At 39.7% G+C, this 22,888-nt stretch overlaps 1 protein-coding gene and 2 long non-coding RNA genes across 10 annotated transcripts in view; 2 read left to right on the top strand and 1 right to left on the bottom strand.

The window, feature by feature from the left end:
* LOC309843932 overlaps positions 1-9,022 on the top strand; it is a 22,205-nt gene extending 13,183 nt beyond the window's left edge. The window contains exon 2 of the long non-coding RNA XR_014300419.1: positions 7,139-9,022. This is a non-coding gene — a long non-coding RNA (uncharacterized lncRNA). The remainder of the gene's footprint in view (positions 1-7,138) is intronic.
* Positions 1-22,888, top strand: part of LOC309843934 — a 1,014,078-nt gene that overhangs the window by 97,620 nt on the left and 893,570 nt on the right. The window lies entirely within an intron of this gene.
* Positions 3,659-22,888, bottom strand: NMI (N-myc and STAT interactor). 8 transcript variants are annotated; one of them, XM_082689942.1, is made up of 9 exons: positions 22,248-22,888; positions 17,786-17,875; positions 16,765-16,860; positions 15,545-15,712; positions 12,381-12,543; positions 9,217-9,323; positions 8,943-9,129; positions 5,970-6,076; positions 3,659-5,117 (listed from the first exon to the last, which is right to left on the bottom strand). In XM_082689942.1, the coding sequence occupies exons 2-9, from the start codon at positions 17,867-17,869 to the stop codon at positions 4,914-4,916; spliced, it is 1,116 nt and encodes a 371-aa protein (XP_082546068.1). In that variant the 5' UTR covers positions 17,870-17,875; positions 22,248-22,888; the 3' UTR covers positions 3,659-4,913. The 8 variants fall into 8 exon arrangements, with proteins under 8 accessions (XP_082546068.1, XP_082546069.1, XP_082546072.1 ...); XM_082689943.1 differs by having other exon boundaries at positions 22,067-22,286; XM_082689946.1 differs by lacking the exon at positions 5,970-6,076.

The following is a 22,888-nucleotide window of genomic DNA, read 5'->3' as shown; positions in this document are numbered from 1 at the left end:
TGATACCAAAAAAACAAAAATGAAACCCATTACTTGATATTTCATCTGTATCTTGTTATTTAATTTCATAAGATGTATATATTGTGAAGACTTCTAAAAATAGCATAATAAGAAAATCATTTTTAAAGGAGTAGTACCCAATGCTGAAAGGGAGCAATGAAATTGTCCTTACTGTACTTAAAATAAAAGTACACACTGAGGGGCGCCTGGGTGGCTCAGTCATTAAGGTCTGGTTTCTGCTTGGGTCATGATCCCAGGGGCTTGGGATGTTGGTTCCCCACCACCCCACACTGGGCTCCTTGCTCAGCAGGGAGCTGATTCTTTCTCTGCTTGTGTTCTCTCTCTCGCTGTCTCTCTGTCAAATAAATAGATATATTTTCAAAAAAAAAAGAGTACACACTGATGCCTACCTTTCTGGAAAGCACTTGCAGCCATATATATCAAGATCCTTGAAAGAATTTATATCCTTCACCCTATCAACCTAGTAATTATCACCGTGAGATAAGATTAGAATTGCAGAAAAACATTTGTATTCCAGGATATAAAAGGGTTTATTTACATCAAAGCACTTATAAATGTAGGAAATTGGAAGGAATCTAATGTCCTACAATGAGAAATAATAACCCTAGAAATAGGGTATAGTCACAAAATGAAATGTGATATATGGTTGGGGGAAAAGAATTGGAAAGGAGGACATAAAAATGTTACCATTATCTGGGTGTGATTATACTTTGTGTATCTTTCAAGAATGAGCATCTTTTTTTTTTCAATACCAACCAGATATCATTAACGCTATTCATTGCACAGTTTTGGCTTCCTGCCTTCCAAGCATACAGTAGAATTATACATCCAAGCTCCTTTATGGTTGGGTGGGGCCATATACTTAGTTCTGGCTGAGTTGCAAATGAAAGGGACATTTGCGGATCAAGAATTTAATTGCTATTTCAAGACCCTTCAAAGCTCTTTTCTTCTGGCATGACATCCGGCAGTAAATTGATGGCTGCTGGGATGCTTGGGTGGTGCAGTCGGTTAAGTGTCTGACTCCACATTTCCGCTCAGGTTGTGATCTCATTGTCATGAGATGGAGTCTTCAGTCGGACTCTGTGCTGAGCAGGAAGTCTACTAGGGAGTCTCTCTCCCTCTGCCCCTCCCACTCCTGCTGTCTCTCTCTCTCTGAAATAAATAAATAAGTCTTTTTTTTTTTTTTTAATTTTTCTAACCCTTCTCATTTCTTTTTTTTTTTTTTTAAGATTTTATTTATTTATTTGACAGACAGAGATTACAAGTAGGCAGAGCAGCAGACAGAGAGAGGAGGAAGCACGCTCCCTGCTGAGCAGAGAGCCCAATGTGGGGCTCAATCCCAGGACCCTGGGATCATAACCTGAGCCGAAGGCAGAGGCTTTAACCCACTAAGCCACCCAGGCGCCCCAAAAAATAAGTCTTTAAAAAAAAAAGAAAGTTTGTGGTTGCTGTTATGTCCCTGTGAATGTCTACTCTGAGCATTCTTTTTGTTGACCCATCATGGACCAAGGAGTAGAATTTTGTTCTGGTCTCTGAAATTAAGACATAATTTGCCACACAGATATCATATAATTTATCCTGATTGATATACAATTGGTTTTCTGGAGCATTGCTAAACTCAAAAGAAAGAAAAAAAAAAAGACAATCCACAACACAATCAAAATACATGGCTTTGGTTGAGAGGCAGGTAATTAGAAAATAATTATCAGAGATTAGAAGGTTGGTGATTCATATTATGTAGTGGAAAAACATTTGGTAAAGCTTTCACATGTGATAGCTTGGAAGGCAGATTATGTACCTAATTAGATTGTAGGTTTTTTTTTTTAATGGTGTGAAAAAGCAAAATTAGTAGCATATGTCTGTTACTATTGAGTGCATTTGACAATGTAATATAAAAAAGAAATGAGCTTAGAAAAGAATCGGCCAGAATGAAAGGGAATAGAGAAATCTGGAAATATGGGAACATGTAGGATGGAAGAAACAATACTTCTATTCTCAAATGATAAAAACTTTGAGTAACAAAGGCTCCACTTTATTGCAAAGATCAAATCAAAAATCAAGCTTTGGATCTCTGAACAAATTAAAGTCCCTCACAACAACAACAACAACAACAAAAACAATTGCAGGCTGCTGAATTTCGGCTATACAAACTGGCTCAGGCAACAGAAACTGTAAGTGGTCTGATAGACCAAAGTACCTACAATTAAGTAAAGAGACAGAGAGAAGAATAGGACCAAAAAAGCAGAGAATTATAGCAACTCTAAGAAGTGAGTCTAGTATGATAACTAACATAACACAATAAAAAAGTAATAATAATCTAAAAAATAATAAAACGTGAGTCTAGAAAAAACTGTCAGTGTGGCTATTAGTACATATAAGCTGACCAAAATAAAATAGATTAGAAACCTGGGGTGCCTGGGTGGCTCAGTAGGTTAAGTCTCTGCCTTCAGCTCAGGTCATGATCTCAGGGTCCTGGGGCATCAAGCCCCACATCAGCCTCTCTGCTCAGCAGGGAACCTACTCCCCCCCACCCCGCCCTCACTTTGTCGAATAAATAAAATCTTTTTAAAAATTAAAAAAATAAAATAAAATAGATTAGAAACCCATTACATTTTGGGCTTTTTTTTTTTTTTTTAAGATTTTATTTATTTATTTGACACAGAGAGAGCCCAAGCAGGGGGGACTGACAGGCAGAGGGAAAAGCAGGCTCAGACAGAGAGAGAAAGGGGGAAGCAGGCTCCCTGGTGAGCAGAGAGCTCGATGCAGGGCTCGATCCCAGGACCCTGAGACCATGACCTGAGCTGAAGGAAGTGTCCCTCTTTTGGTAAATTTTCAAAGACAAACTTTACTTCTATAAAATCTCTAAAACTCTAGAAATAAGCAGGAAAGCCAATGCTTGATTTCTGAAATCTAGCCAGATCACACAAGGGTGGAATGGTGAATGGAGCCTAAGGGAAAAGTCCAATTTTCTACAAGAAGAAATATTTATTAAAAACCATTGTGAAGGGGCACCTGGGTGGCTCAGTGGGTTAAGCCTCTGCCTTCAGCTCAGATCACGTTCCCAGGGTTCTGGGATCAAGCCCACATCGGGCTCTCTGCTCAGCAGAGAACCTACTTCCCCCTCTCTCTCTCCCTGCCTCGCTGCCTACTTGTGATCTCTGTCAAATAAATAAGTTTTTAAAAAAAAATCTAAAAAAAAAAAAGAAAAAAACCACTGTGAATATTTGGAATTGAATTAAATTATCTGTTCTACTGCCTGAAGAAGCCCCCCAAAGACAACAAAAGTGACTATTTCAAACCTCATCCTAAATATTAGGAAAAAATTCTTTCTGACTGGCAGCCTGTCACAAACTAAAAATGACACCTTTTGTGCCAATGAGACTGTATCAATCAAAATTAAATAAGTTCTTTCAATTTTTCTTAATATTTCTTAATATTCTGAATTAATTTTACCATTTCCAAAGAACTGACACGAGAGATTTTTTTTCCCCTAAAACAGTGACTATGAAGAGTGCACGCTGCCCAATTTCCAGGTACCATGTCTCATTCTAAAGAGACACGTGAAAGCAATGAGTACTTCTAATGGTAGCATAACGACTTTAAAACCTAAAAATAAAATATCAAAAGCAAACCAAGCTTTTTTCTTTTTTTTAACGTTCTCTTTATTTTAGATGGCAGGCAGCAGCATTGGGTACATTTAGGTTTAGAATCTTTTCTAAAGCATTTAATTTCTGCCAGCACTTTAATATGAATTTCCTTCTGCTCTTGGCTCTTTATGGAACACACCGTATTAGGATAAAAGCTGTTCCAATGTTCTTTACCAAGGAGAATTTCACCTTCTCTGAACAGGAACCTCTCAACATACAGTTTAATTTCTACAACTTACAAACAGTGGGATGTTAATGAACTGGGAGGCTCTCAAACTAAAATGTAAGTCCCTACAGCACAGGGCCTCTGCTTTCGTCTTCAGATTGAAATCTAGGCTGATGAGTGATGAACCTCTAGCTCTGCATTTACTTCTCCCTTTATTCCAAGTGTGTCATTCCATTAAACTTACTTTCTCCATCTTAAGTGTAAATGAAAGAAAATTACGGTCTTTACAAGTTCTATTTGGAGATGTTTTGTAAAGAATCAGGGGACAATTGGCACTCTGGGCGAAGAAAATTTTAAGTAGAAAGACCACAGTCGGGGCCCCTGGGTGGCTCAGTGCATTTAGCCGCTGCCTTTGGCTCAGGTCGTGGTCTCAGGATCCTGGGATCAAGCCCCACATCAGGCTCTTTGCTCCGCAGGGAGCCTGTTTCTCTCTGTCTCTCTGCCTGCCTCTCTCCCTACTTGTGATCTTTCTCTGTCAAATAAATAAAATCTTGAAAAAAAAAAAAAAGAAAGAAAGAAAGACCACACTCAGCTCTGAAAAATACATCTGGGCCTGTGGGGGAAGATGCTATATAAGGGGAAAGTGGGAAATCATTGTTCTTGAAGTCCCTTGAAAGTCCAAGTCTATGGAAATCACAAACAGCTGAATGTAACGTTTCTTTCAGGAAAGGTTAAGAGTCAAGTCTGCATATTGGTGGATTTGGGGCCAAGAGACAACTGGCCCACATGCCCATTACAAAATGAGCCAACACAGCAGGGGGACAATTGCATCACTTATGGTTGATTTCAACGGACACCAATCCACATAATTTATGAACAAACAAAACTTTTTAATATAGTGCACTTACTGCATTGGTAAGCATGCAACAGGGTTTGAAACAAAGAATTCAGAAACATGGATATTTTGTATCTAAGAATAAAGGGCCACTAAAGAATGAAAAGACTTCATTCTTTAAAGGGAAAGGGATATCCATTTTTGTCACATACTGGCAGTGATTTGGGCTCACAGGCTCTAATATTCAGATCATTCCATTCCTCTCTTCCTCAAAGTATGCGATGCAAGGTTGACCTAGAGAACATTTGACCACTTCCACCTCTCCACCTCCGTTCATTTCCCGTTGGAAATGAATGTTAACTAAATCCTCTAAAAGTTCTATATCCGTCATCTGAAGTTCTTCCAGCCCAGTCAGAAGCACTGTCCTCTCTGATATTCCTGAAAACACCTGAAAAGGAAAATTAGGAAGATAAAGAAAAAATTGTCTGAGAGCTTCGAATTGCAGAACTTTAGATTTATAGAGCTCTGCTGCATATTTTGGACCTTATCTTAGAAGAGACCAGGAGCCTTAGTAAGCTATTTCATGCAAGAGAATATCCAAGTCAGATCTGAATTTCAGAAAGATAACGCTGATGGCACTATGATAAATAGAGGAAAGACGGGCATCTCTATGGACAGAAAGGCCATGAAAGTGGTAGTCAGAAATGCCAGTGACCAAACGAATGCGAGAGATAAAGCAAAATGAAGAATTCAGCATGAGTTGTAACTTTCAGGACGGTGAACTCGGTAGATGGGGGTGTCATTTAATACCTAAGTAGGAACAGAAAAAAGGAATAGGTTGGGGGTACAGACAATGAGTTCAGAGAAAATGAGTAGGAAGAATTATTTTTATATTTTTTAAAAATTTTATTTATTTATTTGATAGACAGCGAGAGAGGGAACATGAGCAGGGGGAGGAGGGAGAGGGAGAGGGAGAAGCTGGCTTCCTGGAAGAATTATTTTTAAGGATAGTGGACACATGAGAGAAATACAGCTATGTCTCCACAAACAAAAATATTATACCATTATCTGAGTAATTCCAAGTTTTAAAAAGTATGTAAGAAATTAAATGAGGTACAGTTTTGCATTAAAATGTTTTTTTAAAAGACAAACTTATTTTGCACCAAACAGATATGAAGAAACTATTTTGACATTGCTCACTAAAGATGAGACAGTAATAGACTCACACCTTTTCCCTTTTTTTGTGTGAGGTAGGGTTTAGTCATAAATCACCAAAATGAAAGAAAAGAGATGACTTTACCTGAAAATTTTTCAAGTGTGTTTCTGTGTATGGAGAAACAGTAACTCTATAGCAGTTTTGATTTATATAAAGCGGATAGTCTTTCTTTTTCAAAATCTTGTCAGCAACTAGAAGTAAATTTTTAAAAAATTATTTTCTTCTTTATAACATAGACATTTTTAATCAAAGTTAAAACTTTCTTCAAACAGCATATTACAGTAAATAGTGAACTGAGTGGTTATGTTTTTGAAAATTCTGCAATCTACTCCACAGTATATAATTTTGAAAAATATAAGACCAGATAAGAATGGGGCTTAATAGATCCTTCTGTCTTGAACTATCCACTGCAGTCAATGCAGAGAGCTGTATGACCTCAGACACATCTATCTTGAACTACATAAAATGCAATAACCATCTGCAAAAAGTAACATGCTCATCCTAACAAGATAGCGAGTTTCCTGGTTTCTCAAGAGGTATAACTGAAGTTATGATTAGAATTCTATACATATAGGTACACCTGGGTGGCTCAGTTAGTTAAGTGTCTGTCTTTGGCTCAGGTCATGATTGCAGGGTCCTGGGATCGAGACCCATATCAGGCAATGGGCTCCTTGCTCAGCAGAGAGCCTGCTTCTACCTCTAACCACTCCCCTAACCATTACCTCTAACCATTCCCCCTGCTCCTGTGCTCACTCTGTCTCGCTGACAAATAAATAAAAATCTTAAAAAAAAAAAAAAAAGAAAGAATACTATGCATATACATTTTTAAAATATAGACTTATATAATAAATTACTGTATTACTATAATATATATTTCATACATAAAATCACTTAGTTATCCTATAATTCAGATCCCTCCTCTCCTTGGTTAACATCCTTATGTCAGTTTACTGAATAATAATACATGATATTATTCAGCCCCTTATGTCAGTTTACTGAATAATATCATGTATTATTATTCAGTAAACTGACATAAGGATGTTAACCAAGGACAGGAGGATCTGAATGTCATCTAGAAATGAAGGCAAATAACAGAAATTCATCAGGTTCCTCTAACACAAAGCATAATCAGATTTCTTTTTAGCAGCATTTTTCTCCTAGAGAGGAAAAAGATAATAATGTCTCCGATTGCATAAAGTTGAACAGAAACAGTTCTTAGGAATATCCTATCACTTTTTTTCTTCTCTCACCAGTCCAACTGGAAGAAGCAATATGGTGCAGTGATTAAGAGGGCAGGTCCCTATCAGTGAGGATGTGGAGAAACTGAAACCCTGGGACATTGCTGGTGGGAGTATAAAATGGTACAGCCACTGTGCAAAATGGTATGGCCATTCCTCAAAACACTAAACACAGAATCACCACATGATCCAGCAATTCCAGAAAAATCTAGAAAGACATTCAACTAACCATACCTAACCACATAGTAGAAGAAAGGGAATTTTAATGAAATGTCTCCACTTCTGCTAAATTAATGTTCTTTTTTATTTCAATTTTCTTTGAAAAGAATGTATTACTCCGTTATGAAAAAACAATCAGTCAATGCTTTTCAGTTGTATAACTGGATTTCTATTATATGTGCAAACCCAGGGGAAACCCTACAAACTGAATTAACTAGAGCAGGATTTTTTTTTTTTTTTTTTTAGATTTTATTTATTTATTTGACAGAAAGGGATCACAAGTAAGCAGAGAGGCAGGCAGAGAGGTGGGGAGAAGCAGGATCCCTGCCAAGCAGAGAGCCCAATGCAGGGCCCGATCCCAGGACCCTGAGATCATGACCTCAGCCGAAGGCAGAGGCTTAACCCACTGAGCCACCCAGGCGCCCCGAGCAAGATATTTTACATGGAGAATCACTTGAACATATTAACAAAAGCAACTGTAGAATTCTATATTTTTAACCATAAGAATGTAAGCCCTCCTCTGATGATTTGGTAAAGATCCATTTCTATCTATAAAGGGAACAGATGTCTAACTGTTCTTTACAATCACCCTCTGTCTTCCCCAGAATCTATTCCCTCCACCTAAGAGACCCTCATCTGTCAAAACAGGTGGGTTAGAAGTGACAGTCTCATACATACGTATTTTTAGATTTCTCTGCCACATACCCACTGTAACTTGGGGTAAGTCATTTGCCCTTCCAAGGACTCAGTTTCCACCTCAATAGAATGAGTATAATGTCTATCTCCAGAATCGTGCAGTAGATCAGAGGAGATACACTTCTGAACATCTGGCTCCTTGGCTGGCCTGTGATGAGGATGCAAGAAGACTGATATACTCGTTATACGTAATATTTCTCAAGAGCGTTCCCAGAAATAATTTTCAGTACTCTACCATTTTATAAGGTTAAAAAAATATCCTCTCTCATTATGCTATCTATTAAGTTCCAAATAAAAGAAGTATAAAAGGAACACTTTTAGGAATGGCAGTTCATAAAAGTGCCTGGGTGGCTCAGTGGGTTAAGCCTCTGCCATTGGCTCAGGTCATGATCTCAGGGTCCTGGGATCAAGCCCCGGATTGGGCTCTCTGCTTGGTGGGGAGCCTGCTTCCCTCTCTCTCTCTCTCTGCCTGCTGCTCTGCCTACTTGTGATCTCAGTCTGTCAAATAAATAAATAAAACCCTAAAAAAAAAAAAGAAGAGTATCTATCCCTCTCCCCTGCTCCTCTCCAGCTCACTCACTGTCACTCTTGAAAATAAATAAATAGATCTTTTTAAAAAGGTAGAAAAGAAAAGAAAGGGGGAGCCTGGGTGGCTCAGTGGGTTAAGCATCTGCCTTCGGCTCAGGTCATGATCTCGGGGTCCTGTGATGGAGCCCCGAGTTAGGCTCCCTGCTCATGGGAAGCCTGCTTCTCCCTCTCCCTCTCCCCCTGCTTGTGCACTCTTGTTCTCTCTGTGTCAAATAAATTTTAAAAAAAAATCAAAAAAAAGAAAAGAAAAGAAAAGAAACAGCAGAACATAATTTAAATGGTAAAGCACTCTGTAACTGCCTAACTGGGTGAATACCTCCAGGTTCCATGAACGTGATCACAGCACTGCGGGACGGCTTATCGTACTGCACGCAGAGCACTTCCCCGCCTCCATTTCTGGACTTAGAAAAGCTGAGTTCTAGCTTGTCTCTCATCTGATCTTCGGGCAATCCGTCAGGAATTTCAGTAACGTTGATCTTCACCTTAGAGTACGCTTCATGAACCTGGGAAATCATTCCACACTCAGCAACAGGGGTGAGAAAAGTGTTCACACCTGATAGAAATCTAGAAGGCGATCATCCCCATGTTACCTGGAATCTGACTCCTGAATTTAATGGAACTGGCTTGGCCAAAACCTCCACATCTACATCTTCTATCTTCAAATGGTGCTTCCCCATCCTGATGATGTTCTGGGCAACTGAAAAAATATTTGGGAGTATGAACTGCCAATACGTGAATAAATGTTTTCATTTTCAGTTTAAGAACAAATTATCCTAAAAATTTTAACTTTCCTTTCATTTTAAAGGATCTAATTTTAACAATTTTCCTAGGACTTCCAAGTGTTATTGGTCTTGCCGCCAAAGTGGCAAATAAATATATTAATGTTGGAATGTCAAAATACATCAATAATTACAAAGTAATCAAAAGGTAAAAACTTCTAGTTATAAGAGGAAAAAGTACCAAGGATGTAACATACAACATGCTGTGTGGTATACAGGAAAACTATTAAGAGAGTAGATCCTAAGTGTTCTCAGTACAAGCAAAAAAAAAAAAGCTTTTTCCTTTTTTGTTGAATTTATGGGAATTCTGTCTATTGCACCTATATGAGAAGACGGATGTTGGCTGTACCTGCTGGGTCACTTTCACAATATACATTAATCAAACCATCATGTCATACACCTTAAACTTAGTGATATGCATTAATTATTTCTCAGGAAAACTGGAAAAAAAGCTATAATGCGAAAGTGTCATCAAATTCTACACTCATCTCCTAAGAGATAAGCCTGGTAAGCCTTCAGAAATTCATATATTATTTCAGCACAGCACACACCCTCTAGAACTCCCCTGTTGACAGAATGAGAGAATCCCCTTAGTACATTAATTAAAGCACAGCCAGAAACTTCTTCCATGTTGAGTAAGTAGGAAAAAGTTGTGTGGGTCAGTGGCATTCTGACAATCTTATTTATCATTTGTCAACTTCTCAAAGGGTGAGTCTTTTCTATGTTTTTGCTATACTTAATGAGAATTCTACTTTTGTTAAAATGCTCTTGAAATCACTTTACTAAAATGATAGTCTCTACCAATCACAAAACTATCAAATCTAATTTATTTGTGCAAATGGGAGAGGCTCAGTAATGTAATTATGCCAAAAATCATTAGAACTCCAGATAGCAACTATATTTCAGTTTAAGATGCATGTGGGTGTGCATTTATTTTTAATTGTGTGACATGAGAGTTTATAACACTTCAGTTGTTAATACAGAGATGCTTACTCTAATTTGTCATGAAGATGAGAGATGCCCACTCCCGGTCTTATAAATCTCACATGCGTGTATGACAATCAGACAGCACACACATCACAGCTGAAGGAAGAGAGAAATAGGCTAAAAGGCAGGGCGTTGTCATGTGGGAATTCGCACTCATTGTACCATGATATGACTCGATAACTTGAATTACAATTTTTTTGTTTGTTAATGACAACAGGCAACAATACCAGAAAATGTCAATGAAGTAACACTTAGATGATGCCCTTTCCCTCCCACAGCCCCCACCCAAACCTCCAACATCTGGTTATCTGACGCAGCTGAGAGGACCACTTGCGTTTCAACTTTTGTAACTCCATCAAAGGCCAACTCCTGTTTAATTGTGTATAAGCCCAAAGTTGTCCCAGGAGAGCAAGACCTCAGAGCCGTGCCCAGAATGGAAGCAGCGATGCAGCTGTTTCTGAAGACAACTCTGGTTCCAGCCTTCTCGGGTCATTCCTGCACAGAATCCCTGCCTCCCAAATCCTCGCTTCTGTCTTTTGGTTATATCCCCATTACCATTGCCAACGGACAACACAGCGCCCTTGGCCGCCACCTCTGCCCTCGGCTCAAAGGTAGATCCAGGGTGGACCCATGGTGAACCAACTGTATGTTCACATGCTGACCTGCTAGAATGCCTTTCTTTTTAATATTTATTTGCAGGCTATAGTGAGATACCAGGTGTAAGGAGATACAAGTTATAATCCTAGATTATCAGAATCTGAGCACTGGAAAGGCTTAAGACCATCTGACCCCACCCCATAACTGGACAAATAGAAAACCAAAGGCCTGGAAGAGTGGCCTGCTCCAGGCACTGTTGGTCTAGTACAAGGCACATGGATACTCATGGGTTTGACTCCCAGTTTTGCAATTTTTATCTATATAGACCTTGAGCAAGTTCTTCGTCTTCTTTAAGTTTCAGTTTCTTTATCTGGAAAATTCCTAATGAGTAGCAACGACAGCTCTTATTTACTAGGTGTTTATTATGTTTCAGACACTGTGCTAAATATTATGTCAGCGTTTCTCATTTAATACTCAACCCAACCCATGAGGTAGGTACTACCACAAAGCCTGTCATAAAAATCTGAGATTCAGAAAGAACCCAACCCAAATCACACTCTAGAAATGGACTAAGTTGGCACTGAAGGCCAGACTGTCCTATTGTGCCCCCAGCGCTGAACAGGGTCCTACACCATGGCAGATTCAGCTAACATCAGGTCCCTTTCCCAAATCTCTGACTCTTGGGCTTTTTCCATTCACCAGTAATGTGCTCTTAGGTAAGTCACTTAAATACCCAAGAATTTGTTTTCTTAGTTACAAGATGTAAATAATAATTCTCCTATTGTATTGCTTTCACAGAGTCATGAGAGTATAAAATGAGATGTCTGTGAGAACCCTCTGAGACCTGAGTAGAGCTCTGCCAGCTTAAAACATTATTACTAGCATCACTTGGAGGTAGCAGGTGTAGAAAGATGCTGGTATTGGACATAACAATACCTGGGCTTGAGTCCCAGAGGCGTCATGTTCTGAACAAGTGATCACATTCAAGGCACTTAATGTCTCAGTTTTCTCATCATAAAATGGGATAATCCTGGGCGCCTGGGTGGCTCAGTGGGTTAAGCCACTGCTTTCGGCTCAGGTCATGATCTCAGGGTCCTAGGATCGAGTCCCGCATTGGGCTCTCTGCTCCGCAGGGAGCCTGCTTCCCTCTCTCTCTCTCTCTGCCTGCCTCTCCATCTACTTGTGATTTCTCTCTGTCAAATAAATAAATAAAATCTTTAAAAAAAAAAAAAAGGGATAATCCTATCTGCCCCAAGATGTCACAATGAGATGAGATGAAATGATAGATATAAAAATTGTAAAACAATAGATCAAATATCGAAGAAAGCTCTCTGAAAGTCTCCGTGCTTTCCAAAAAGTAACATGGTCAAATTTTTTAGCGTTACTCATACCTTCTTCTTTTTCAAAGGTGATAAGGGCTTGTCCTTTCTGCAGCTCATAAAGAACTTGTGAGCTCACTTGAAATGAACAGGAGATATTTAAAAACTGGCTGTCATTCTCAGGATTCTCTAAAGATGTGAATTTCACCTTTGTTTCAGGAATATCCTCTTTAATCTAATAAACAGAAATGTTTGATTAAAATCAAGGTAAGAAATAACTTAAGCCCTTCTTGTGAAAATGTGATTTGTACATCCAATAATTCATTCTCCACTGATTTCAGAATCCCACAAAATGCAGTGTGGTCTTATTTAATAACCTTAGTAATGACTTCTTCCTAGGTAAGTACTCAGTAATGTAATCAGATGCTGATCCTTTAATATTATTCCCCAGATTAAATTATAAATACATAATCTCTCACTTTTTCTAATCAATGTTTAAACTAGCCAATGTTGTATAGTGTTCAATTCTAAAGCCTACATCATTCCTGTAGTTAAGCACCTTTTAAACAACTGTTCCAATAACAGGCTATCTTACCAGGGAATCATTAGACAGTACGTTTACTCTCACTACAAAGCAGTATAAACTAGAGTTGAGTATATACCAGGTTTATTTTGATAGTAAACCCAGATAATTTTATCCAAAAACAAAGACTCCTGAATTATAGGATTTAACATTTATCAAATTTAAATTCTCCCTTACCCAACACCTGTCCATCAACTTTTTAACCATTATCAAACTTAGATTTATAAAAATGTGAAGGGAGACTATCAGCAAAATTCGTAATCTGAAAGATAAATTTACATGGTTGTAGTTATCTGTTTAAAATCATTGGGAATAACAGGCATATACAATTATACATAAATGCACAAATGAATCTGTTGTTTGCATTTCTATTTCCCATATTTTATATGCTGAAAGAGAATGTTTGTGTTATCACAAAGGGGTTAGAAATATTCAGTGTTATTTGACCTAATCTCACATTTGTTCTATATCTTCACAGATAACCTACATAGAATTTTGGATCAGCATAAATCCAATTTCAAAAATAATTGGCAGTGTCTGAGAAAAGGCAGAGGTTTTCCCAACACTGTGGAAGTACTCAATATAATGCTGAAAAGTGGAGAGCTTTCTGGAATTAGAGTGCCTGATTCCGGTCTTGGGCACACTTGGCCAAGAGCCACTCACCTATGCTTCCTAGACCACAGTTTCAGTCCTCTGTAAATTGGATCAGCTGAGCTGGCTCGGTTCCCAAGGCCCTTTGAGTTGTAGGATTAAGTGATTCCTCTCCAGTCTGAGAAGTAACCAGAACTGTAACAGTGTTCGCTAAGTCCCATACACATGGTGAACCCCACTTCCTGATATTCAGTATCTTAGCCCCCATTTCAGAAACAAAAAGTGACAATGTTCTAAGCATTAAAACTAAAGACAAGATTTTTTTTTTTTTTTAACAGCGTGAGTTCTTGGGTGCCTGGGTGGCTCAATCGGTTAAGCTCCTGGCTTCAGCTCAGTTCATCATCCCTGGGTCCTGGGATCGAATCCTGCATCAGGCTCCCTGCTCCTGGGGGAGTCTGCTTCTCCCTCTGCCTCTGTCTTTCTGTCGCTCTCTTTATCTCTCATGAATAAATAAATAAAATATTTTTTTTTAAATACAAGTCATTATGAAGAAAAAAAAAGGGTGAATGCCTAATTCAAGTACAGGAAAATTTAGGAGAGAATTTAAACGGTGAAGATATACAACCATTTTTTTTTTTAACTGTGAAATTCATTTAAATTACTTGCATGAGAAGAACAATAAAGAATCTCAGTGAGAAGACAAGAATTTGATCCAAAAGTGACTGATCATGACCATCATCTTTTTTTTGTTTTTGAGCGAAAATATATATACCCAGAAAAACAAAAATATATACATAAATTTTAAAAGTGTATTATCAGGGGTGCCTGGGTGGGTCAGTGGGTTAGGACCTCTGCCTTCGGCTCAGGTCATGATCCCAGGGTCCTGGGATCAAGCCCCACATCTGACTCTCTGCTCAGCAGGGAGCCTGCTTCCTCCTCTCTCCCTGCCTGCTTCTCTGCCTACTTATGATCTCTATCTGTCAAATGAATAAATAAAATCTTTTTTAAAAAGTATATTATTAGAAATGCACAGCCAGATGAAATTTTACAAAGTGACCACACACATATGTGACCAGAACCCTGATCAATAGTCAGAATATGACCAACACCCCAGAAGCCTCCTTCGGCTGCCTGGTACCTCCGAAGGTAACCAGGATACTAACTGCTAACATCCTCCTTTTGTGCTTTATTTAAATGCAAGTATATGGTGTGCCCTCTTTTATCTTTTCTGGCTCAACATTGTATTTATGAAATTCGTCCATGTGGCTGCACGTAGTTGTGGTCCATTCATTCCCATTGCTGTGCAGGATTCCATGGTGTGCATACACCCCAAATTAATAATTCTTTCTACTATGGAGGGACAGTTGAGTTGTTTTCAGTTTGGGGCTATTACAAACAATGGTGCCATCAATGACCACAATGTTTTAAAAGTGAATTTTGTATAACTAAATTGGTTTTTCTGAAAAATGGTGTCAGTTAAAAATGTGATACATAAAATCATTAAAGAGGTATCTGGAAGGTAGCTATGCTCATGACTATACCACCAATGCTAAAGAGGTACCTGAGATGGCATTAAACAAGCACACAGATCAGTGGAGGAGAATAGAGAACTCAGAAATGGAACCTCAACTCTATGGTCAACTAATTTTCAACAGAGCAGGAAGGAAGGTCCAAAGGAAAAAAGACAGTGTCTTCAACAAATGGTGTTGGGAAAACTGGGCAGTCACATACAGAAGAATGAAACTGGACCGTTTTATTATACCACACACAAAAATAGACTCAAAATAGATGAAAGACCTAAATCTGAGATAGGAGTCCATCAAATTCCTTGAGGAAAACACATGTAGCAACCTCTTTAATCTCAGCCACAACAATTTCTTCCCAGAAACATCACCAAAGGCAAGGGAAGCACGGGCAAAAATGAACTACTGGGACTTCATCAAGATAAAAAGCAAAGGAAACAGTCAACAAAACCAAAAGACAACCAACAGAATGAGAGAAGACATTTGCAAATGACGTTATCAGATAAAGGGCTAGTATCCAAAAACTATAAAGAACTTACCAAACTCAGGGCACCTGGATGGCTCAGTGGGTTAAAGCCTCTGCCTTTGGCTCGGGCCGTGGTCCCAGGGTCCTGGAATCGAGCCCCACATTGGGCTCTCTGCTCAGCGGGGAGCCTGCTTCCCTTCCTCTCTCTCTGCCTGCCTCTCTGCCTGCTTGTGATCACTGTCTGTCAAATGGATAAATAAAATCTCAAAAAAAAAAAAAAAAAAAAAAAGAACTTACCAAACTCAACACCCAAAAAACAAATAATGTAACCAGAAATGGGCAGAAGACATAAACAGACATTTCTGCAAAGAGACCCAAATGGCCAAAAGACACATGAAAAAGGCCTCAACATCACTTGGCGTCAGGGAAATACAAATCAAAATTACAATGAGATACCACCTCACACCAGTCAGAATGGCTAAAATTAACAAGTCAGGAAACAACAGATGTTGGGAGGACAGGGAGAAAGGGGAACTCTCCTACACTGTTGGTGGGAATGCAAGCGGGTGTAGCCACTCTGGAAAACAGTATGGAGGTTCCTCAAAAAGTTGAAAATAGAGCTACCCTACGACCCAGCAATTGTACTACTGGGTATTTACCCTAAAGATATAAATGTAGTGATCCAAAGGGGGGACATGCACCCTAATGTTCACAGCAGCAATGTCCACAATAGCCAAACTATGGAAAGAGCCCAGATGTTCATCGACAGATAAATGGATGGAGAAGATGTGGAAGATGTATATACAATGAAATAATAGTCAGCCTTCAGAAAAATGAAATCTTGCCATTTGCAATGACGTGGATGGAACTAGAGAGTATTATGTTAAGCAAAATAAGTCAATCAGAGAAAGACACTTATCATATGATCTCACTAATGTAAGAAATTTGAGAAACAAGGCAGAGGATCACAGGGAAAGAGAGGAAAAATGAAGCAAGAAGAAACCAGAAAGGGAGACAAACCGTAATAGACTCTTAATCTCAAGAAACAAACTGAGCGTTGCTGGAGTGGAGGGAGCGGGGAGGGAGGAGGTGGCTGGGTGACAGACATTGGGAAGATGTGTACTATGGTAAGCGCTATGTATTGTGTAAGACTGATGAATCACAAACCTGTACCCCTGAAACAAAAAATATATGTTAATAATAATTGAAAAAAAAGTTTTTTAAAAATAAAAATAACACTTGAAAAAAGTCCCCCCTGCAAAAAAAAACAAACAAACAAAAAAAAAGAGGTACCTGGAAGTTTCCGGTGGCCTCTTGTAACTCAGTTTCAAGCCTTTGGATCTCCTTTTTTAACTGAGTATTTTCCTTCACAATTTCATCAATTAATCTCTAAAACAAACAACATCAAAAAATTCAACAGCCCCTGACCTCGTTTTTCTAAATGAATTAAAGAAGCTAACTTTCTATCACCCTGATAAAAGCCAAAAAAACACACTATCACTGCAGATTTTCCTACTTCTGACAAGTATTATTATCTCCTTCATACAAGCAGGGAAACTACCTTTCACACTAGACCAAAGTCATAGACATTTGTCTAGCAGAGCAAGGATTGAGAGCCAGACCTGAAATCTTAGCAGCTCCTTTCCTGGCTATGTGACAACAATATGCCTTTCAAGTTGCACTAGAGGGGCATCTGGGTGGCACGGTCAGGGAAGCATCCGACTTGGTTTCCGCCCAGGTCATTGTCTCAGGTTCATGAGACCGAGAGCTCTGTGTTGGATTCTGTGCTCTGTGTAGAGACTGCTTATGACTCTCTCTCCCTCTCCCTCTGCCCCTCCTCGCCACAAGCTCAGGCTTGTTCATGCGCTTTCTCTAAAGTAAATAAATAAGTCTTTAAAACATGAAGAAGTAAATTGCACTGTAATTGTGGACATATGTTACTTGCAATTAAAAAATGTTTTTGCTGAATTCCCGCAGTACAACTGCCTTTACATGTCAGACATATGGCCCTGGGTAAGTGGCTTAAGCCACCTGAGCCTCCATCTTCTCTTAGGTCTGATCCTATAATTGCTAACTAAGCTCTTAACATCTGGGTGCAAATCAAAGAAAGGATGGAGGGAAAGAAAAAACAGCTAATGTTGTAAGAAAAAGAACAGAAGTATGATTGTTTTCACAAGGCTTGAATAATGGAGAAAAAATTTTTGTGAAAACTCTAAAATCTTCCCAAATTTAAAGTAATGTTGGGCAAAAATATATAAAACATCCCTCACTGCAAAACTAATAGATAAAAATTAATTTTAAGGGTAATATTTACCTCTCTTTGTTCATCTTTCATATATTCTTTATCTGACAAAGGCTCCTTAAGAACTTGTTTTTTGTTATCCTCATCGGCTGCCATGATTACCTAATTATTTCAAAAAGTAAATATTTTTAAAAATAGTATATATACACAAATTCAAGAAGAAAGAAATAACTTTTACTATTTTACAGAAGAAGAAACATCTCATCTTTGCTGTATCTTTTTCCTATCATCAAAGTCTTTACTATCATATGGCTTATATTTGAACAAAGTCTATATTTCAAATAACTTTCACACCTATAAATATATAAAAGCATTCTAAAAATCATTTGCTTTTCAACACAATAATAGAAAATGACAGGTATTAATACTCCTTTGAAGTTCACATCTTAATCATATATGGTACCCCATGTTAAAAGATTACTATTTTGGTCTTTTCAAAGATTTTGATTTAAATATCCAATTCTGGGGCGCCTGGGTGGCTTAGTCGTTAAGCTTCTGCCTTCAACTCGGGTCATGTTCCCAGAGTCCTGGGATGGAGGCCCCCATCAGGCTCCCTGCTCAGTGGGAAGCCTGCTTCTCCCTCTCCCACTCCCGCTGCTTGTGTTCCCCCTCTCACTGTGTCTCTCTCTGTCAAATAAATAAATAAAATCTTAAAAAAAAAAAAGTTTAAACATCCAATTCTTCCTATTGTATTTTCCAAATGTAAATGGTCTCAAAAGCACCCCTGCCAAACCCCTCCACATGTACAGTAGTTCTTTCTAAAAAAATTCTTTTAAAGATTTTATTTCTTTGACAGAGAGAGAGAGGCAGCGAGAGTGGGAACACAAGGTGGGGGGAAGCAGGAGAGGGAGAAGCAGGCTTCCTGCTGAGCAGAGAGCCCGATGTGGGGCTCGATCCCAGAACCCTGGGATCCTGACCTGAGCCAAAGGCAGATACTTAACCAACTGAGCCACCCAGGTGCCCCTTTTTTATTTTTTTTTTAAGTAGGCTCCACACCTAGCTTGGAGCCCAATGCCGGGCTCAGCGCCACGACTCTGAGATCAAGACATAGGCTGAAATCAAGAGTCTTATGTTGAACTGACTGAGGCACCCAAGAGTCCCTACATGTACAGAAGTTCTTATCTGGAGTTTTCACAGGTCCTCCCTAGACCATACACCGGAACAGGAAAAAAATTACATCTTTACTTCTAATACTCTCTGGTTGAAATTTAGCATTCCCTTCAAATACGAATATAGGCAACAAGTCACACTGCATTTGTAGCACCTGCAACAAACGTCGCCAAGATGGCACAAATATTTTCATAAAATGTCGTAACTATTGCAGATATCCTGAAATATAGTTTGTGTAAAATTTTCCTTCAAAATTATGGCAGTTATTAAACTCACTACTAGGTCTTATAATATAATGTAATATAGTGATATATATTACTATATTAAAAATTTACTTAATATTCTGATAACCATATTTCAATATAATTAATTTCCTTTGTAATTATATATATTTTACTTTATACATTTAAAAACTTTTTTTTAAAGGTCCATGAGCTTTATCAGACTGGGAAGGAATCTATGGCACAAAAAAGTAAAGAACATTTGCCTGCATATGAATTTGCTGAGATGGAGAGGTCCCAGATCAAAAATGAATCAAGGAGTATCATAACTGTTTTTATTGCGTTCAAGGTACATTAATAACCAGTCTGTGATATATTCCTCTAAAATTTCAAGTAGCTAAATTCTCACTATTGCTAGAGGGGAAAAAAAAAAACAACAGGAAAAATATTTATTCCTCCTTAAAAAAAAGAAAACAGAAGACTGGCAAAAAATTAGTGTGAACACAAGCAATGTCCAAAAACAGAGGGGATCAGAGAGCACCTAGATCTTGGTTTCTAATCTATTCCCCAGTAAAGAGAACCAGGGTTCCCTGGAACAATGGCTGATTCTTCCTATGGGTCAGAAAATACACAAGATAAACCTAGAGCTTCCAGTAGCCAAAGGTACATAAAGAAGATTTTCAAGTAAGTAAATATACAGAGGATAAAAGGAGTCAAGGTCTTCATTGCCAGAGAAATTAATTATAAAATAACAAAACTTCATATGCATTTTTGTACCCATGTCACTTTCCATGACTAGATGGTCATGACCTTGAGACCAAGGACCATGCCCACTCCTCCTTGCATCTATTCAGAGCATAATATAAGCAAACACACTGAAAACTCTCATTATTTACAGAATTGTTTGGTATCTTGTTCTGTTCAGGACATACCATGCATATGAAGTTTTGTTATTACGTTTCCAGAAAGCAGAAATGGTAACTTTTTTTATTGCTTTAAAAAAAATCAATTTCTTGGGGCGCCTGGGTGGCTCAGCCTTAAGCATTTGCCTTTGGCTAGAGTCATGATCCCAGAGTCCTGGGATGGAGCCCTGCATTGGGCTCCCTGCTCAGCGGGAAGCCTGCTTCTCCCTCTCTCACTTCCCACTCCCTAGGCCGTGTTCTCTCTCTCTCTCTCTCTCTGCGTCTCTCTGTCAAATAAATAAAATCTTCAAAAAAAAAAAATTAATATTCTTAAGCGCTTGTAATGAAGATTCTCAATATATTTAACTCATATAAATAGTCTACTACTACAAAATATTCCTAGAACTTTTTCTGGTATATTTAGGGTCTGGATACTTTCCTTCTTTGCATAAGTGGACTATATGCTAATAGGCTTCCTTTTATGCCATTATATGGTAGGCAAAACAATGGCCCTCTCAAAGATACCTACGCCTAATCCCCAGAATCTATGAATATGTCAAATTACAATTAAGGTTGTAGATTGAATTAAAATTGAATTAAAGCTGACTTCAATATGAAAATCATTCTGAATTATCTGTAGGGCTAATATAAGTATGAGGACCCTTAAAAGTAAAAGAGGAGGGCGCCTGGGTGGCTCAGTGGTTAAGCCGCTGCCTTCGGCTCAGGTCATGATCTCAGGGTCCTGGGATCGAGTCCCGCATCGGGCTCTCTGCTCAGCAGGGAGCCTGCTTCCCTCTCTCTCTCTCTCTGCCTGCCTCTCTGTCTACTGTGATCTCTCTCTGTCAAATAAATAAATAAAATCTTTAAAAAAAAAAAAAAAAAAAAAAAAAAAGTAAAAGAGGAAAGCAGAAGAGCAAAGTCAGAGTGAGGTGTGACAACAGAGTAACAGTCAAGAGAGAAGCAGCGTTGCTGCCTTTTTATACAGAGAAAGGGCATCACTAAGTTCTGGAAGGTGGGCAACATATAAAAGAAGGTGGAAAAAAAAACATAAAATAGATTCCTCCCAGTAGCCTCCAGAAAGGAAGGCAACCCTGCAGACATCTTAATTTTAGACCAGTGGGATCCAGGTTGGATTTGTAATCTACAGACTGTTAAAATAATAAATCTGTGGTTTGTTGTTGTTTGGTTTATTATTATTGTTGTTGTTGTTATTTTAGATTTTATTTATTTATTTATCAGAGAGAGAGCACTAACAGGGGGAGTGTCCGGCAGACTGAGAAGCAGGCTCCCCACAGAGCAAGGAGCTGGATGTTTGACCTGCTCCCAGGACCCCAGCACCACGACCCCAGCCAAAGGCAGTCGCCCAACCGACTGAGCCACTCCGGTGTCCCTAAATTGTGGGTTTTAAGCCCCTAAATCGGTGGTCATTGTTACCACCACTACCCATCATCACCTATCTTCCTGTACTCATAACCCTTTGTCCCAGGCGAGACAGAACGGAATCTTTCCACACGCTTGCCTGGCCGCAAAAAGAAAGGAAATGAGGGGATGGAACCACGGAGGGGGTGATTAATAAAATGGTTATACACAAATATAGTTTAAAAAAAAAGTATGCATGTTCTATAGACAGAAAAACATCCCATTCTCCTTTAGATGTCTCTTTCGAGAAAATCCCTGAGTATTCTGAAAAGTGAGGCACAACTGCCAAACCCTGCACGGGGCTGGGAGAGTAAATCTCCTTAAGGAATCAAGTTTCCCTAATCTCTCTAGAGAGACACGACTGAAACAGTGGGGAAACACAGACCACTTTACATTTCAATCTCCGAAATTAAGCAAACCGCAGGAAGACAACAAGGTCAGAGGCAGCGGGTGGGGCGGGTGGGGCGGGGAGGGGAGAGGGGGGAAGTGGGGGGATGGGGACGGGGGAAGGGAGAGGGGGAAGGGGAAGAGGGAGGGGGAGGAGGAAGGGGAAGAGGGAGGGGGAGGGGGAAGAAGGAGAGGGGGGGAGGGGGAAGAGGGAGGGGAAACGGGATGGGCGGGGAACAGGGGGACTGACGCACCTGCCTCGCCCCCGCCTCCACCCCCGTCCCGGCGGCCCCGTCCCATAGCGAGCCGTGAGCTCCCCGCGGGGCCCTGCCGGCGTTGCGGTGGGCAGGGCCCCGCGGGCCGTGCCTCCCCCCGATGCGGGCCTCTCTAGGAGCCGGGATGGCAGCCAGGGAACCGGGCAGGGCGCCCACTCACCCGCCTCGCCGGTGGAACACTGCGCCAGGAGCCCAGCGCGCCCGCCCTTCCGGGAAAGCCGGCTGGGCGGTGCGCGGAGCGAGCGCCTGCGGGAGTGGCCGGGAGCCCCGCGGGCTGGGCGGGCCGCCAGGGTCCCCGAGGCTGGCGCGGCGGGATTCCCCAGTGTGCCCGTCACTCGGAGGAACAGCTGGGTTCCTAAGACAAAAGAGAAGAAAGAGGGCAAAAGGAAGGGGAGAAAAAGAAAGCTCCGCTCCGGTGGGGATTTTCTTTAAAACTAACCCCTCTTTGGAATACCAAATACGGTGTCTGCAGGGAATAATTACTAACGAGTTACGAGTATTTTCAGTTTCGATTTTTAAAGCACGGCTCTTTTGATAGAGAAGAGAAACTGTTAGGTGGCGAAGCCGGAAGGGGTTTGGGCAACATAAGTGAAGGGGATTAAACAGGTACAAACTTGCAGTTACAAAACAAATTAGTAACAGATACAGTGTACAGCATAGGGAATACAGTAAATATCGTAGTAACTCTGTATGGTGACAGATGGTAACTAGGCGTGTCATGGGGGCCATCACTATGATGTACACCCGAAATGAATAAGCTATAGTAAATCAACTATACTAAAATTAAAAAAAAAAAGTGTT

This window comes from Mustela nivalis (genome assembly GCF_964662115.1).
Source record: "Mustela nivalis genome assembly, chromosome: 11".
NCBI classification, from domain to species: domain Eukaryota; kingdom Metazoa; phylum Chordata; class Mammalia; order Carnivora; family Mustelidae; genus Mustela; species Mustela nivalis.
This window is presented reverse-complemented; position numbering and strand designations above follow the sequence as displayed.